Here is a 19,384-nt window from a genome sequence, read left to right as displayed (position 1 = left end):
ACTTTTTCACCGACTGACGGAAAGGGTAATGTTTCTTGCGGTTAAATGTGGGTTAAATTCTAACAAAGTTAATTATAGTATCCAGAGTTTATTAAAATGTATATAGTTGGTTAAACCAAATTGGCAGTAAATAAGAACAAAAAAAACTATAAACATCCTTTTCTTTTGGGTGCTGGTACTAGTGTAAGACAAAGATAGTATAATTCTCTCTGTCTATGTTTGAAATGAGACAGTCCTTTTACAAACTATATGTACATTATGTGGGTCACGCGATAACACGTTTCAGGCGCCTAATATTCCAATAAATGAATCACATCTTAGAAACTGTCAGAAACTGTTTCTATAGACTGACAGTCCTTTACCGGGTTCGTAACTATCTTAGTGTAGACATGCGTGTGAAATTGTGCGACACACTCATCCTATCCAAGCTTAACTACGCGGATACGGTGTATGGTAACTGCTTACTCTCTCGTACTAAGAAAATCGTTCAACGGCTGCAAAACGCCTGCACACGTTTTTGTTTTCCAATACCCCCACGATCCCATATTACTCCGTATCTCACAACAAGGTATTGCTGCCTAAGGGCATCATTCTACATAGCTCCAGTTCCTAAATATTACTAACCCCCAAGTCTATTTCTAGTTACCGCAATATAATGAATTTATATGTATATGTGTACCTTTGCTGTAATATACAAGTATTTATATTTCATATTTACTATTGACAAATGTTTATTTATTTATTATTACCTGACACACAAGTCGCGCAGTATGCCGTTCCGCACACCTCCTCTCCTCCTGGCTCCACAGAAAACCAGCGCCGTTGACAACGCTTAGTCGTGCCAACTGCATTGCTGAGTGGAGACCATTTCAGCCTCACATCTGTTAGTTTTGTATTTTTCACCTTTGTTTTTTTTTCTTTCTTGTTGTTGTTAATGTATCTTTGTAATGTAATAATGATGTGTTGCCCGAATAAATATTATTCTATTCTATTCTAATTATTCGAATAATGGAAAGTTCATATAAAAATCTTTAAAAAATGGACCCTATCTTAATATAAAAGCGTTAAGGAATAGGTAGGTGTTCTATAATTTCAAAAATAACTAAATGAAACACAACACTAAAAATCATTAATATATTTCAGTATATAAGAATAACAATAATCATTATACAATATTAGGCACATTATACAGCATTATTTTCATACATTAGACCATTCAATTATTACTAATAAAACAATATTAACTTTTATAAAAATCTCATAAATTAACATGGAATGTCGTCGCAAATACTAACATCAAATATTGAGTTTTTTTTAATTGATAAAATAATCTCGTGAATATACGATACGATATATATATTTGTTTTTTATGCTTTCATAAACTGTTTTTTTTTTATAAAATTTGAAACGAATAAATATATTTTTTGTAAATTCAAACCACTAACTAAAACTAACAATGACCAACATACTTACGAGTATACCTAACTAATTGTAAATAGCTGATGACAAATGTATTATAAATTATCAAATATCTATCTAGGACCTAGTTAATAAAGCGAGTACTTACAATTTTACAAGCCTTTACTGGCAACACTGGACAAAAGACCTCTGAGGGTTTATCGCGAACACCGAAGTTCCCAAATTGCGAGCATCTTTTTCTTTTACTCCAATTAAGGCGTAATTAGAGTGACAGAGAAAGATGCCCGCAATTTGCGATGTTCGGTGTTCGCGGTAGGCCCTCTGAATATTAGTTAAGCGCGCGTTCATGATGTCAGTAAAAAATGCATAATTGTAACTTTAAAAAAAAGGTTACTAAAATTTACCAAATGAATTGTAATTTTAGTGACGTTTTAGTGTCTGGATTAAGGCTGTGGCTATTGGGCCTATTACATCCACACTTCACTCACACTTGGTGAAAAATTGTTTCCGTCTGGAACGGCCTTTAATTTCGGGTAAAAAATGCTTGCTGCAGTTGTACAGTCAACTGGCAACACTAGTGTCGTCCCGCTTTTCTTAGATTGATTTGAAAGGGACGACACTACAGTGTTGCCACTTTTTAATTTCTACTCTTTTTTGCCAGACTGTATCTTGGGCATCTTGGCGGTCTTCACATTGCATGCTGATCGGCACACCACTCTAAAGTGAGAGCGGGACATCGCTATCTACGTGCATAGAGCTGTCTCACTCGGAGCGGTATGACATCAGTCTGATACAAAACTGATCTAAACTTTCACGTTTTTTACTCATTATTATTCACAATGACGGGACTTAATCGCGTAAAATAAGTTTTAAATTTACCTCCGACGTTTCGATGACGGCGTTGTCCCCGTGGTCTCGGAGAAGACTGGCTAAAGTTGACATCAATAGTAGGAGATACAATTCAAAACTTGTCAAAAATCGATGAAAACCTCGGGTAACCCCCCAAGTCCCGTCATTGTGAATAATAAGCAGTCAGATAGAATAGAGAGTCAGCAGTTTCTAACACTTTGAACGCGCCTATAATGCGCGTCCAAACTCGCCTATCCACAGTCTGCCAGCTGCGCATATTGTCCTACTTCGGCCACATAATGAGGAGGGGAGATGAAAGCCTTGAAAAGCTGATCATTGTTGGAAACACGGAGGGCAAACGAGGCCGGGGACGGCCTCCAACTAGATGGAGCGATCAAGTGAAAGGGGCCCCATCCTCAACCAGCTTTTGCTCGGTCGTCAGAGACGCGATGGACAGGCACCGATGGAGGCAGATTACAAGAACCAGGTGTGGAGCATCCACATCCACTGATGACCACGATCCTCAGTCATGAGTGAGCGATCACAGAGAGAGATAGTGACCACGAAGGTTGGTATAGGGTTGAAGCTGTGTCAGTTGACGTATTTGCCAGTTCTAAATGTTATTCATCATCACCGAATAGTGATAGAGGATCCACAAACACCGGCTCCGCTGCTTTCAGCTCCTTCACAGGAAGGGTGACTGGTACTTCTTCCGGTTTGATTTCTGAAAAAATATCATAATAAAAATAAAAAAATGTGTCCACACATTTTTGAGGAATCCAAGAAGATACACAATTAAAAGAAACGACAGATTGACAATGACAATACCTAGTGTCAGACCAAGCCAACTCTGCAGCGATTTTGATTTTTTGGGCTGTCAAGTTAGCTTGGTCTGACCGGTTACCACAGCCGGTTACAAAGAACCAACTTCAAACGCTAACGCGGTTTAAAACGCTATGATTTAATTTTATTTGTGATTTTTAGGGTTCCGTACCCAAAGGGTAACAACGGGACCCAATTACTAAAACTCCGCTGTCCGTCCGTCTGTCACCAGGCTGTATCTCATGAACTGATAGCTAGACAGTTGAAATTTTCACAGATGGTGTATTTCTGTTGCCGCTATAACAACAAATACTAAAAACCGGCCAACTGCGAGTCGGACTCGCGCACGAAGGGTTCCGTACCATTACGCAAAAAACGGCAAAAAAATCACGTCAGTCAATCAAATATTTATTTTATTGTGTTTTTAGTATTTGTTGTTATAGCGGCATCAGAAATACATCACCTGTGAACATTTCAACTGTCTAGCTATCACGGTTCATGAGATACAGCCTGGTAACAGACGGATAGACAGACAGACAGCGAAGTCTTAGTAATTGAAATTGAAATATTTACTGCAGACCGTGGTCCATAGTGTGTTAGTATAGGTACAATTAATATTTACATGTAGGTAACATAGGTACCCGGCCATAGGTCCCGTTTTTACCCTTTGGGTACGGAAACCTAAAAGTTATGTGTCCAGACATTTTTGAAGAATCAAAGACACAATAAAAAGAACCGACATCTTAACAATGACAATCTCTAGCGTCAGACCAAGCCAACTTTGCAGCGATGATAGCGCAGATTTTGATTTTTGTGCTATCAAAATAGCTGCAGTTAGCATGGTCTGACCGGTTAGAAAGAACCAACTTCACAAAACAGTTTAAAACACTATGATTTAATTTTATTTGTCATTTTTAGTTTTTATTTAGTATCAGGGATATAAAAACAGCTAAGGAAAAAAATGTACCGCTGCTTCCGCTCGGCAACCTAATAGCAGTCAAAAGTACTGGTTTTTATTTGACTTCGTATATACTGCATAATAGTACATTACTACAGAGGCCGGGAAGGAAGGGGTTGCCGGCCGAATATAATACACCGGCCGGATAGTTATGAGGCCGACAACCCGATGTATAGTGCTTTTCTCAAACGTTTAATATAGGTATATAGTTTGTCAAAGGACTGTCTTATTTCAAACATAGACAGAGAGAATCATACTATCTTTGTCTTACACTAGTACTAACACCCAAAAGAAAAGGATGAGTATAGTTTTTTTTGTTCTTATTTACTGACAAGATTTGCTTGACCAACTATATATACTCGTATATCAATCAAATATCGTTTATTGTTTTTTTTAATAGGCGTATTGGCAGAATGTCATAAACGAACCAAAAAGCAAATATTGCTTATATTTTTTTTTAAATGGCTGAATGCTGTGCCACAATTATATGTGAAATAGAAATTAAAAAAAAACCACTTCCCGGCCTAGGACTGCAACTTTGTATGAAATTTCATTACAGACCTCTCGTCTAGCCGCGCCTGAAACGTGATACTTCCCAGCCTAATATAAAGAACGTAACATCAATATTACATAGCATGTTTGAGAAAAACTATTTTAAACTTACCTTTAACAGGTTTGCTCCCAAATAGATCATCATCATCACCATCATCTCCAAAAAGACTCTTATTTTTTTTATTACTTATCAACTTCGTTTTACTTTTGAACAAATCATCTTCGTCACTCAAATCGTCTAGTATAGATTTTTTAGCTTTTAATACGTTTTCTTTTACAGTCTCTACTATTGGTTCTTTTACTTTACTTTGCTGTATTTCTTCTATATTGCTCTCTACTGATTTTGCTGGGAAATCGTCAAATATATTATGTGTGTCTTTTACCTCTGTTATATTTTCTTTGATATTATCTATCGTTTTATTGTAAACTTTACCCAAAGTGCCAATGCCTTTATTTTGAAATAGATCTTCTGAGCTAATATTTCTTTTAAACTCTGGTTTAGTTATTTTTGTTTTTACTTTAAATAAATCGTCATCGTCTGAATTCGAAAATAGACTAGGAGCTTTCACTTTTTTAGTATCTGTTGTAGTTTTTTGAGCATTTTTAAAGAGTTTTTCATCAGAATCAGTCTCATTGGTTATGTTTACTGATGATTTTTTATTGGTCGGTCTAAATAAATCATCATCGTCATCTGAATCTAAATATGATTTATTTTCTAAATTTTTACTGACACTTTCCCTTTTTATTTCGTCAACTACCGTAGCTACATTATCATCAAAATCAGCTTTCTCTTCATTTGGAGACACCTTATGTATTTTATCTACTTCATCATTTGAAATATCTTTCGTATTCATTGATTTTTTAAACATATCATCAATCTCATTAGAATCAAACGAAGATCGCTTTTCAACAGCAGGTGGTTTAACAGATTTACTATCGTTTCTTCTAACATCTTTTTCAGTTTTGTTTTCTGGTTTTTTGAATAATTCCTCATCAGAATCAACTATGTTCAAATGTTTCTTCGTAGGTTCTATACTTTTTGTTGAGCCAAAAATGTCATCATCGTTCAAAATGTACACTGTTTTAACGATTTTCTCTTTGACTTCATCTTTAGTACTGTTATCATTAGAACTATCAAAGCTAGAATCTGTAAAATCGATGGTAGATTTCCTGACAGCTTCTTTCCTAGCCCGTCTGGTCGAGGGTCGTCTTTTTACTTGTATTTTAGCTCTTTCCTTTGAAATTTTGTTATCCAATATTTTTGGATCATCAAAACTGATAGATTCTACGATGTTAGGTTCGATTTTATCAGTTTTATATAATTCTTCATTACTTGCTATGTATTCTTGCCTAACTTCGACATTTTCAACTTGTTTCTTTTTAGGAGAAGCTCCTGGTAACAGAGAGTTAACATTTATGTTGATATTCATAGGTTTAAGTTTACCGACTTTTTTGGGTTCTTTAGATGTATTATCTGTTGTGTCTTGAGCGTCACGGCTTTTTACATTTTCACTTTCTTCAGCTGATTTACCAATATTTTCGCTCTCAACGGGTTGAGCTGGAACACTGTCAGTTTTATCTATCATTGTAGGTACTTTTCCCGATTTTAGAGGGTCTTTTCCTTCTTCTTTTTTACTTAGTTTTTGAGTAAAATCCACATCTATCGCAGGCGGTTCATCATTGAATATGCCAAATCTTTCCTCGCTAGGACTAAAATCTGGTTTTTCGTCAGTAATAACATCATTTTTCTTGAAAAATAGGGCTTCATCATCGGAATCATCATCAAAGAGAGCATTTACGTTTTTAGACTTTTTAGGCTCCTTCGGTTTTTCGAAAACTGGCGGTACATCATCAAAAATATCAGAAAATATATCGTTTTTGTCAGAAGTTGAAAATAAATTCGATGAATGTGCTTCAGCTGTTGTTTCTTGATTTTGTTTAGCATTTTCAGTGTTAGGAATTTTTGGTTTACTTCTAAACAAATCATCATCAGAGTCGTTAAAAATATCTGGTAATTTCTCTGGTATGTTTTTCTCGTCCGCTGCTATTCTTGTAGTTCTTAAAATATTTTCACTAAAATATGTCTGCTCATTCGGTTTCCTAAACATGTCATCAATAATTTGGCCACTGCTACCTTTATTTTCAGAATCTTGATTGATGTCAGCAGATTTGTCATTATTTTTGACAGTTGATTCCATTGTATCTTCATCATCAAAACCGTCATGGCTAGATTCTTGAGTTGATTCGTTCCGAGATTCGAAAGGAGGTATATTATTGTCAATGTCATTGTTTATACTATCTGCCACTGTCGGCTGTACTGTAGGTATATTTATTTCTGGAGTACTTTTAACTTCATTGCGCATAACATTGACTGAATTAATTATATCGGGTTTGTCTGATTGTTTCTCAGGTTTATCATTAGCTGCTGTAAATAACTGATCACCCATATTTACATCTACAGTAGTTTTTGGACTAGTTTGAGATAGTTTTGCTTCATTTACATTTTTCGTATCTTTAAACAGCTCATCATCGGAATCGAAAACGGCCTTTTTGCTAAGTTTAGTCATTTTACCGATATTATTAGCAACTTTCGGTTGGGTATTACTTTTGGTAAACAATCCATCATCATCGTCATCCAGTAAATGATCTTTTAGTTTATTAACAACAGGTTTACTCTCTGTATCTATATTGCGTTTGACATCTTTAGAAATATTTGTAAATAATCCATCATCACTATCTGAATCAAAAATGCTTTTTGTTTCTTTTATTTCCTTAATAACCTTATTTTCCTTTTTAGCATCACCTTTTTCAACATTAGTAACACCAGATAAAATAGCCACTTTTGGCCTAGCACCATACGAATTAGATTTTTCACTAATCGCATTATCTTTTTCACTATCTTTTTTAACCGTTGACACTTCATCAAATAAATCATCATCATCACTAAACAGAGACTTATCATTTTTAACAGTCGGTTTGACCTGTACCACAATATCACTAGAGAATATATCGTCTATATCATCAAATATATCACTAAATATATCCTTTTTCGCTTCTTTTGGTTGGGTCACTTCTTTATGCATTGCTTTTGGTTTAACATCTTCAGGTTTGACATTCTTTTTATTCAGATTCTCAGATTTAGCAAATAGATCATCGAATATATCTCTCTCTTTCTTTTCTTTGAAATCTTGGACAGGTTCTTTGACTTGGACCTCTTCAGTGTTGCTTTCATCACCGGAAGTGGATGATTTCCGGCGGTTCCGTTTCAAGATGGCTGCCCCTATGCTTTCAGCGTGCTTGTTAGTGCCAAACAAGGATATGCCGCCAACTGGTTTCTGAAAGGTATTAAATAATGATAGATTTCGGGTAGTCAAAGAAGTCTAAAAATACAGTAAATTTGTTACATTAGGCTCACGTAAAGAAGATTTCTTATCAAGTTTTATTTTTTAAGCCGAATTCACTCTTGGCCCGAGGACGATTGTGCATTTTATTTCAATTTGTTAACCACCAGAGTCAGACCAAGCTAACTTTGCACCGACTTTGCAGTGACAGATTATGGTAGTGTCACCATAAGTGGCAAATTCCAACGAAACTATGACGTCGATAGTCCTCCATATTGTCACGTCGGTGTAAATTAACATTACAAAGATTTTATACCGCTCTAATATTATAAACGGTAGCATTTTAAAGGATGAAGAAGACTTATTTACTTTGATATTGTCTTCAGATGGTTCTTTAACAACTGGCTTTGGTGTCTCAGGTATTTCCGGTTCAGAATCTTCGGGAAACAGAGGTTTGTCTGTGTTTTGGTTTCTTTGTACCTAAAATATAAAAAAATATGTTAAAATTATTATTTTATTTTATTTTAAAGTTTGGGTATTCCTTCTTATGTCTGTCCGGCTGTTCTCTACAGGTAGCATCTCTCAACAGATTTTCGTGATATTTTGTATCTAGGTTCGATTCAATTTAGGAAAATCAAAATAGCATTGTAATGGGGGTTGGTTATGTCTACAGCTCAAAAATTGCTCAAAGATGTCATATAATTCCTTAAGAGATTGCAGATACTTGAGGCAAATACGACCTATGCTGCCCTGGTGGAAGGCCGAGAGGCATCTGCCGCGAATGTAAAGGACGCTGGTTCGATTCCAGCCCTGGGCACTGGAGGCCTTGGTCGTTTGTTTCGTATATGACATCTATTTCAGTTTATAATTTACTAGCGACCCGCCCCGGCTTCGCACGGGTAGTTAAACTAATTTACACAAAACCTTTACAAATTATACATATAAACCTTCCTCTTGAATCACTCTATCTATTAAAAAAAACCGCATTAAAATCCGTTGCGTAGTTTTAAGCTAAGCATACCTAGGGACAGACGGACGGACAGACAGCGGAAAGCGGAAATTAATACAAATCATAGTGAACAGAAAACATAGCCAATAACAGATGTCCACAAAAGTACAATTAACATGCAATAACTAAGTGGAAACACAAAAAAAAGAAGGGAGTAAAAAAGCATTCTATACAAACTGTAACATGTGTACGTGTGTGTTTTGAGTGATTGTGTGTGCGTGTTCGTGTGTGTGTGTATGTGACTGTGACTGAGTGTGTAATGGAAGACGGAAAGATTAAGGTGTGTAATTATTTACCTAGTTAGATTTCGTCAATTGTCGTTATTTTTAGATTTCAGTAGCAGTGACTGAACTCGTTTTTTTAAAGTTGATTTTGTGCAGTCGAACAAGTCGATACTACTAAATTGTTTATTATAAAGTTTTGTTTCCTAATAGTTTATTTATTGGCACATTTTTTTATATATTAGCCTATTTTGGTGTCCCACTGCTGAGCAAAGGCCTCCCCTCGTTTTCTCCCCTCGACCCTGTCATCGCCATTTTCCCACCATTTGGGGTAGAATGCGTCCAAGTCGTCCCGCCATCTTCTTTATGGTCTGCCTGAACCCCGGCCTGCACCGTCTATGGTGCTCCGTGGGTCCCACTCAGTAACCATTTTGGCCCACCTTTCCGCGTGCATGCGACAGACATGTCCCGCCCAGTCCCACTTAAGCACATTATTTGTGGTATAAAAAGGGACCTTATTGTCAATGGCGCTTAGCTTACGCTATTATAAACGATGCTCCGATATAAATACAATGCCGCGCGACGCTGTTCGGCGTAAGCGCCATCGACAATAAGGTCCCTTTTCATAGAAAATGCCCTATTTTTACCTTCGGCGTTCCAAACAGCTCTTCTTCAAGCCCACTCGGCTTGTTGCTAAAATCGAACAGATCGTCGACTCTATTGTTATGGGGTTTAGGTTGAGTTTTGTGCAGCTCCGCGAAAATATCTTCGTCACTTGACGGGTCATCTAGTGGGGGTGGCTCATCGGGAAAAATTGTTGCTGAAAAAAATTCAAAATTTATAATGTAAACTATTTAAAAAAACCGGCCAAGTGAGAGTCTGAGTCGCGCACGAAGGGTTCCGTACCATAACGCAAAAAAACGGCAAAAAATTCACGTTTGTTGTATGGGAGCCCCACTTAAATATTTATTTTATTCTGTTTTTAGTATTTGTCGTTATAGCAGCAACAGAAATACATCATTTTTGAAAATTTCTACTCTCTGGTTATAAAGGTTCGTGAGATACAGCCTGGTGACAGACAGACAGACAGCGGAGTCTTAGTAATAGGGTCCCGTTTTTACCCTTTGTGTACGGAACCCAATTAGCACTAAAATGTACCAGTGTTTGTCGCCCATTTTTGAAGCGAATTCTAATGGCCTCTCTTACTTTTGACATACCTTGAATTTCCCTACTTACACTCATACAGATTTATCGCCCAATTCAAATTTGAACTTATTTATAGAAACCATTCTGTTTCTAAAAAAGACGATAAAAATTTTTTCAGGTGATGAATGATCGGGCTATAATAAACGAAAATATAACTATAAGTCAAAAATAAATACTCGAGATCTAATCTCAGACCGGGATAATATCTGCCGTTTGATCATTCAAAATAATAAATCATTAATTAAGTTTAGCCTATTTTAATAATATGGAAATAGCTTACTAGCTAGCGGCTCCTGTGGTTTGTACAACTTCCGGGGGACAGTTTCCGGTTGGGTGTACACTGGTTCTCTTTCCGGTATCTGTGAAACATATTCCAAAAATAAACAAAGTAACTCAAAATTGTTATTAGTATAATAATTTAAATCAATTTATAAATAATTAGTAAAGTGACAATGACAGTTTTTACAATTTGGTGCCGTGCCCAGGATATTTAATCTGTATTTTACATTTAACACATTTAATACAGGTACAGAAATATCTAACGGACCAGGTGTACAAAATGATCTATACAGGCTTGAATCCTCTCAACAACAACAGCGTTGCGTTATGATAATATTCGAATCGATGAACTGTATTATTAAAGATCAGATTAACTCCGTAATAGATGGATACAGTCTGAAAACACGTGCCACAAAAATCAAGAAAATTTGATTCTCGATCAGATGGCTCCACTACCTTTGACCTACTCTCGAATAGATGGCGTTGACCGTTTCGTTCGTTATTTCACAATTTTAACGCATATCAGTGAAAGAACATGGGTCAAAATCATATAAAAATAATTAATGCAAATAAATAAATCATTTATCGATATATAAATACATTTTATGGTATTTTTATACATCTTCATTTTTAGTAGAAACGGAACGGAACGGAGGTAGAAACGGGAGTTGGAAGGGGCAGACCTCGGCGGACTTTCTCTAATCAGATCGGGGAAATCCTGAAGAAAGGCCTGGTGAAGAGCACCCTAAACCGGCGAGTGTGTATGAGGAATGTTATCAAAATGAAGGAAGCGAAAGAGGTATGTCAGGATCGTAGCAAGTGGAAATCCGTGGTCTCTGTCTACCCCTCCGGGAAATAGGCGTGATTATATGTATGTATGTATGTATGTTCATTTTTAGTTTTAATCGTGTGTCGATAGATGGCAGTTTACTGTGGCTACAAAATTTACTATGACAGTACCGCTCTATCCTATTATATCCTCTTTGGTAATATATCCAGCAGTGGATGTGTATGATGTTTACCTTAATATCTCCTCCCAGTCGCCGAGCTAAGTCCGCCGCGACGGCAGCAGGGGACGGACGTACAGGGGAGACAGAGACGGCCGCTTCCGATTGTAGAGACAACGTGCTTGTAGACATCTGCAAGGATGACATCACATCATCATCATCATACGAGAAAATACAATACCTATTTTCTTGTCACCCGAGTCGTTGCCACGGTTACGGTGGCCTGAGTCATCTCTTGTACTTTTTTATTTTTAGGGTTCCGTACCTCAAAAGGACAAAACGGAACCCTTATAGGATAACTTTATCGTCCGTCCGTCTGTAGAAATACATCATCTGTGAACATTTTTAACTGTCTAGCTATCACGGTTCATGAGATACAGCCTGGTGACTGACAGACGGACAGCAGAGTCTTAGTAATAGGGTCCAGTTTTTAACCTTTGGGTACGAAATCCTAAAAAAGATACGGCCGTACTTCCCGTTGACCTAGAACTATGAAATTTGGCAAGTAATATTGTCTTACACTACAAGTACAGGGAAAAAATATGAAAACTATAAATTTGTAAAAAATAAAAAACCGGCCAAGTGCGAGTCGGACTCGCGCACGAAGGGTTCCGTGCCATTACGGCAAAAAACAGCAAAAAAATCACGTTTGTTGTATGGGAGCCCCATTTAAATATTTATATTATTCTGTTTTTAGTATTTGTTGTTATAGCGGCAACAGAAATACATCATCTGTGAAAATTTCAACTGTCTAGCTATCACGGTTCATGAGATACAGCCTGGTGACAGACAGACAGACGAACAGACGGACAGCGGAGTCTTAGTAATAGGGTCCCGTTTTTACCCTTTGGGTACGGAACCCTAAAAATGTACGGAATCGTCGATGGGCGAGTCGGACTCTCTTACCGTCCTATCAGGCATATAATGTTCCACGGGCCGTTCTTCCTCAGACTCTGAATACTGTTCCACTTCTTCAACCTTCGATGTTGAGCTGTCAGAGTCACTCTCATCAGGAACCAGGCCTGAAATAACATTTACATTCTTGATTTTATATTCTGCAGATGGTAATGAAATTGTAACGATGCGTTTTACCAGGATCAATCTTTCTATTATTTCTGGCACATTTAACATCCTATAAATTTAAATCTTTCTCTTGGAATCCCTTTCGCAGTCTTAGATTTTCCAAGTTCGAACCAAAATTTCGATTGATAAAATATCTTTATCCATACTAATATTATAAATGCGAAAGTCTGTCTGTCTGTGTGTTCCCTCTTCACGCTTAAACCGCTGAATCGATTTAGATGAAATTTGGCATAGAGATAGGTCGAGTCCCTGAGAAGGACATAGGATAGTTTTTATCCCGAAAATCATCCCTTAAGAAAGTAAAAAGCGGGGTGGAATTGAGATAATAAATGAAGTGCCTGCTAATTTGTGTGCATAATATGCTCAAATTGAATAATTGCTATGAGAATTTTTCCAGGCGCTATACTTACTTTAGCCGCTGTTACTAAGTCCACGCAGACGAAGTCGCGGGCAAAAGCTAGTTTCCTATATAGCTCCTCGAATTTGTTGCAATCTTCTAGTTCGTTTGTGATTGCGATCAAAACATTTAGTGCAATATACATAATATTATACATAATATACATATACGTGCAGTCAATAAATGCACGGTCAATCAGTCGCCCAAGCGAATCTTCAGATAATTTCTTTTCAGGCATCTAAAGGGGCCCACTGACTATCAGTCCGCCGGACGATATCGGACTGTCAGTTAAAACAAAAATTTGACAGTTCCGAACAACTGACAGGCCGATATCGTCCGGCGGACTGATAGTCAGTGGGCCCCTTTAGGCTTACCTATACAACTTCCCGCGGACTAACATAATTGTAGTATATTTGAAATTTTTGTGAATGACTTTTGTTCATAATTTTAAACTAACTATTCCTCGCCAGTCTGCCTGTGACCACGAACGTAACGTCACGTTCGAAACGTCAGGCTATAAATTTTAAGTTTTTTACGCGATTATGTCCCGTGTTAGTTTAAATCAATATATGACTTTTGTTATTTATAAATTTGTGTAATAAATAAAGCCCGGTTCACATCTGTCTGTCGTGTTGTGTTGTGTCGTGATGCATATCGGGTTCATACATTTAATATGTCTGATGCACGCTGCGTCAGACAATTGTGCACGCAATCATATTAAATGTATGAAACCGATATGCGTCAAGACACAAACATGACACGTCAGACAAATGTGAATCGGGCTTAAGTTTTAGTTTACCTGCATGCCATTTGCTCTTCCACGCTTGAGATCCTATGATGTAGGGTAGAGGTCTGTCGGCGTACAGGTCTTTAGGTTTTAGAACCAACCTGCAAATAAATAGAGGAATAAAAATAAAATAAAGTTATAATAACAACTGTAAAACAAGCAAGTAATAACAAAATGGTTGAGATTAGTGGTTAAATGCAAAAGGGTCACATTTGCGATTTTGACTAACAGTATAAACAATCTCTATCACTTAGAGTTTTGGATGATTCACGGTTAGTTTCACTAGACTTATATTGACCGGGATATAGACCGTGATTACCTTTTGTATTATTTGTGAGCTCCCGATATTTCGACGCAGTTACATGCATCATGTTCACGGGTGACTGAAGATAGCGGGTGGGTGTCAAAGTTGTGTAGACAGCGCTCTGTCTACCCTCATTCTTGCGCGTCGGCTGCGTTCACTTTCAACGTTACCAACGGTCGCATTCACACTTGTTGGTCCGGTCGCGTTCACACTCGTTGGTCTGTCCAAACACACTACACTCACGGTGTCACTACGCGTGTTTGATTCGGATATCACTGGTTTTTTACACAAACAAATCACAGGATTCCACATTCGGGAGCTCACAAATAATGCAAAAGGTAATCACGGTCTATATCCCGGTCAATATAAGTCTAGTGAATCTCTATCACTACATCTTATAGAACAAAAACCCCGCATCGGCCTGTCTGTATGTTTGCGATGAACTCGAAAACTACTGAATGGATTTTCATGCGTTTTTTACCTATCAATAGAGTGATTCTTGAGTAAGGTTTAAGTGTATAATTTGTTAAGGTTCTACCAGTGCGAAGCCGAGGCCGGTTGCTAGCAACATTAAACAGCAGTGTATCCTGGTCAAAGGCACCAAATTGTAACACCATCCTACAATAAATTGTTACTTTTTTTTTATAAAAACTTTATAAGGCATGCAATAAGGTAGAGATCGAAAGATTCGAGAGGGATCCTTTAAAACAGTGGTTTCTAACCTTTTTAATACTGTCACCCCTTTGACTAACTAGGGAACTCGATTTTACCCCTCCTCCATAATCATTAATATTTTTTCTTATACATAGGTATAGGTAGATATATAGGTAAAACGACTGGAACCGCTGCTGGATGTTAAGTGTTTATATACTCCCATATTGGGATAACCTCCTCCAATTGAGGAGGGATTTAAATCTTTCCGAACAGTGGTGTAAGGGTTAGAAGGGTGTTCTTTTTATTTTTATCTTTATGTTTATGCTCAGTTTCGTTTGAAGGCAGTTCTTTGGCCAAAATAGACGCTATCTTGGTTCTGATCTAAATATTGACTGATTTTTCGATTTCAATGAATGATGATTGATTTTTTTATACTAATAAACAAACATGAATACAGCCCGCCTGATGGTAAGCAGTCTCCGTAGCATATGGACGCCTGTAACTCCAGAGGTGTTACACGCGCGTTGCCGACCCTAACACCCTCGTTGAGCTCTGGCAACCTTACTCACCGGCAGGTACACAACACTATGAGTAGGGTCTAGTGTTATTTGGGCTGCGGTTTGCTGTAAGGTGGAGGTACTGTAAAACTTACTTACCTGTCGTCATTGTCATCACTATCACTATCGCTGTCACTGTCCCTCACGATAAGAAGGGGCTCGTGGTAGCTCTCCAGGATTTGTAGACTCTCTTTCAGCTTCGTTAGGTCTGAAGCTAGGTCTTTAGGTTTTGGCGGTTCCTGTAGAATTCGAGATAATATATTTATAGTCTGGCTAGATATCTTGCACATGATGTACAGTCGCCATCAGATATATCGGAGCGGCTAAGGTGCTCACAAATATCTGAACACGCCTTTATTCTCAGGGCGTTAGAGTGCGTGTTCAGATATTGTGAACACTTTGGCCGCTCCGATATATCTGATGGCGACTGTATAAGCAGAGAGTTATTAATAGTAGAAGAGGCGTAAAGTGTATGAAAAATTCGTGCTTTTATTTTGACAGCGGATTAATTTGTCACTGCCTCGTACACTGGGGTAACTCTGGTTGTCAAAAGTTGACGTTTTCCGCAAAGCAGCGCCATCTACTTCAGTTGTCAAGCTAGGGGGATTATTTCTTAGACTTCACATCTCTTCTTAAAATCCTTTGGTTTGGTGGTGGTTTGGATAATCCTTTGAGGGATTTACCTTCTCGACAGCGGGGGGTGTCACATCAGCGTCGTCCTCATATACGCGGCTCTCCACAAACTGCGTGTTGCTCAGAGCTAGAAACCTGCAGAAAAGTAGAATAGAATAGAATATATTTTATTAGTAGTAATTGTACATCGTCGTATTCAAAAATTATTTACAATTTTATTGGAAGAACTCAGGATTTCCCCGATTTGATCAGAGAAAGTCCGCCGAGATCTACCCCTTCCAACTCCCGCTAAGCTAGAAGCTATAGTATAATACAGGGGCGTAGCTAGAGGATATGGCGCCCGGGGCAGTCACCAAATTTGCGCCCCCTGACGACTGACAAAAGTTTCCCTGCTGCTGCCTTTTGCCCATTTTGGCGCCCCCCCTTGGATGGCGCCCGGGGCACTTGCCCCCTCTGCCCCCCCCCCTTGTTACGCCACTGGTATGATGTAAACAAAAACTCACTTGTTATTGACATTCTGTAAGTTGACGCTGGCGTCTCGTAGACCTCGCGACATCTCTTCCAATCTCTTGTTTGTCTCGTTGCATTTTGAGATAATTCTCTGCAAAAACAATAGTTACTTAATGGATTAAATTGATATGCCAATTCCGCGTCAATAAGTGTGAGGAGACCCTAAAAGAAATACAATTCTATTCTAAAGAAAGAACGCTTAGCACGAGGAATTTCCTACACTGACGCGCATATTCCTATCTGTATCGCACGCGCGTATTTGTATTGCAAGCGGGACACCAATATAATTAGATTAGATAGAATAGATTTCCATGACCAATCGCCTCGAGGGCGATAACTCGTACAGTGGTTAACGGCTATGTATGATGAACCCTCGAGGACGTCAGCTGCCGCTCCGTTGGGGGGTTGAGGAATTTAGTCATCGCCTCCCGTTTGATCCTTTGTCAGCTGATAGTTCAGATGATATTGTGAATTAAAAAAATCGTCAGCCGGTTGTATCGCGGTGGAAAGAACGTCAGAGAGTTAATTTTCAAAGATAGAAACGAAATTAGGTCCCCTTAGTTACGGAATACGGAACCCTAAAATGGACTGGCTTTCAGCAACAATATGCACGCTACTTTTCTTACGAAAGGCGAAATAACAATTAGCATACACTTTCACCGCGTAAAAAGATCTTAATTTCATTTTGTTATGCCTGTGAGTTTGTTAGCATATTAATTGGATAGATAAAGTTTTTTTTTAGTAATGAGACTTGTTATGTACTGTTCACGCACTTTTTAAAGTGGTAAACAAGCGTGCGGCCTGTCTGATGGTAAGCGGACGTTATAAGGCCTGGACGAAAACAAACCGGACAAGTGCGAGTCGGACTCAAAAATACATCATCTGTGAAAATTTCAACTGTCTAGCTATTACAGTTCATGAGATACAGCCTGGTGACAGACGGACAGCGGAGTCTTAGAAATAGGGTCCCGTTTTTACCCTTTGGGTACGGCACCCTAAAAAGGAGCTTTGTACATTAACCTTTTCGCCAATGACGGATATATCCGAACCGTAGGTCCAACGCCGAAGACGGATTAATCCGTCACAGACCAACACACCAATTTTGACACTTCGGTGACGTGGACGTGGCGTCTGAGCGAAAGCTTTTGTGTTTTACACGACATCGAAAAGGTTAAGTCCCCTTACTTAACAACCGAAGATGGTACCTGATGTATGTCTTGAAGCAGGTCTAAGAGCTGCTGGTCACCGGCGAGGCTCCAGCGCGGCGCCGCGCCGCGGAGCGCCGCCGTGCCTTCCATTGCACGCTGCGCATAAAAATAAAAAAAATTATGTTGTTATTGGGGGGAGAAAGAAAGTCCCATTTTTATGTTTTTCGATTATATCTCAAAAACTATGCGTCTTAGCGCCATGACAACTTTTGCAAAATGAAAGGTGATTAAATTTGTTACAAGTTTTATTTCATGATGTTTTCGATATATTGTATAGTTTTTGACATATCCACTCTTGAAACGGGGCTCTCCATTTTATCTTGATGTCTACATAGCTGCTAGGCCGGGTTTGGTATCGTTTTCGTATAAATCGGGGGTGCTGAATTCATTTATCGTATCACATTGACACCGTTCTGAAGTAAAAACATAATTTAAAAAAGAACTCTTTTTAAAACTTCTCACGCTTAAACCGCAGCACCGATTTCGTTGAAATTTGGTATAGAGATAGTTTGAGTCCCGGGACAGGACATAGGAGGAGTAGGGGATCCAAAGACCTCATGGAAAGTATGGTTAATTACGAGTTACACTAATTGCCGCAGTGAAGGTTAAGAGTTGGATAGCACTGCAATATACAATTTCCACAGTCGATAGCACACAAGACACACCGACGATTTAAGAAAGTTAACGACTAGGCAGACATTAACATTTATTATAGATACATACATATAATCACGCCTGTTTCCCGGAGGTATTATAACAGTTGCAATTTAGTTTATAATGAGACAGTTGTGGATTATAGAAGTATTGATCTCCCCTTTATAAAACTACTGCCATTGAGATCTAATCCCTATAAAACACAAGAGAAACACATTTACAGCGGAAACAATCACTTATCACAATGTGAAGATTAACTTTTTTAAGTTTAAGTATAATATCAGTAATAGCACAAACAAAATCACAAAAAGAAGCGTAAACGAACCTTTTACTAGCTAAATCGAAGTCGACACAAGCACCAATTGATTACTAATCAACGATTTAAACAACAAAATCATAATAACAACTCGTGTTTTACAACCAAACAATTATCCCAACACTGTCATTTAAAATACGTGTGAATCACTCACCAAGTGCAATGTTAATAAACTTTAGCGGCAAATAGAAAGTTAATTAGTGCGTCGAGCAGTTAGAATCCATTTGATAGCTAAATATAAGGTGTAATCGTATTTATTTTGCGTAAAATGCACTTTCTCTGTGTGCTGTACAAAAACAAAGATGACAGATCAGGCTGTTCGAGGTACCAAATTTTATATACGTCCGTTTTTATGTATTCTATGTATTTATATTAAGAAAAACTATAGCACTATAAACTGTAATATTAGTAAATATCTTAAAAATATACTTTGTTGTTTTTTTTTACTTCAATTCCTATATTGTTTATTTTTAATTTTATCAAGCTACGTTTTTATGCTTGTCTTGAATAAGTTTTATAACTGCCTGTCAAGCTGACAGTTAAGCCATAGTGTTGCCGCTATAATAAAATGTAAAATCGAATATTTTTTGCAATATTTTTTTTTTTTTTATACCACGT

At 37.8% G+C, this 19,384-nt stretch overlaps 1 protein-coding gene across 1 annotated transcript; it reads right to left on the bottom strand.

Moving 5' to 3' along the window:
- Positions 1 to 1,120: 1,120 nt before the first annotated feature.
- On the bottom strand, positions 1,121 to 19,089 carry LOC134753638 (WASH complex subunit 2). The gene is made up of 13 exons (XM_063689574.1): positions 18,921 to 19,089; positions 17,794 to 17,892; positions 16,582 to 16,679; positions 16,129 to 16,213; positions 15,545 to 15,684; positions 13,943 to 14,031; positions 12,570 to 12,685; positions 11,679 to 11,795; positions 10,658 to 10,736; positions 9,819 to 9,991; positions 8,311 to 8,421; positions 4,713 to 7,935; positions 1,121 to 2,992 (listed from the first exon to the last, which is right to left on the bottom strand). The coding sequence occupies exons 2-13, from the start codon at positions 17,884 to 17,886 to the stop codon at positions 2,889 to 2,891; spliced, it is 4,428 nt and encodes a 1,475-aa protein (XP_063545644.1). The 5' UTR covers positions 17,887 to 17,892; positions 18,921 to 19,089; the 3' UTR covers positions 1,121 to 2,888.
- Between the last annotated feature and the right edge of the window lie 295 nt (positions 19,090 to 19,384).

Source organism: Cydia strobilella, chromosome 27, assembly GCF_947568885.1.
Source record: "Cydia strobilella chromosome 27, ilCydStro3.1, whole genome shotgun sequence".
Lineage (NCBI taxonomy): Eukaryota > Metazoa > Arthropoda > Insecta > Lepidoptera > Tortricidae > Cydia > Cydia strobilella.
The sequence above is the reverse complement of the archived record's forward strand: the minus strand, read 5'-3'. Positions and strand labels throughout refer to the sequence as shown.

Coding starts and splice junctions, on each gene's coding strand:
- LOC134753638 (XM_063689574.1), bottom strand. CDS start 17,886: ATGGAAGGCACGGCGGCGCTCCGCGGCGCGGCGCCGCGCTGGAGCCTC. Junction 12,686..13,942: donor GAAGAGCAAATGGCATGCAG/GTAAACTAAAAC, acceptor ATGTTATTTCAG/GCCTGGTTCCTGATGAGAGT. Junction 7,936..8,310: donor CATCTGAAGACAATATCAAA/GTAAATAAGTCT, acceptor AATACCTTTCAG/AAACCAGTTGGCGGCATATC.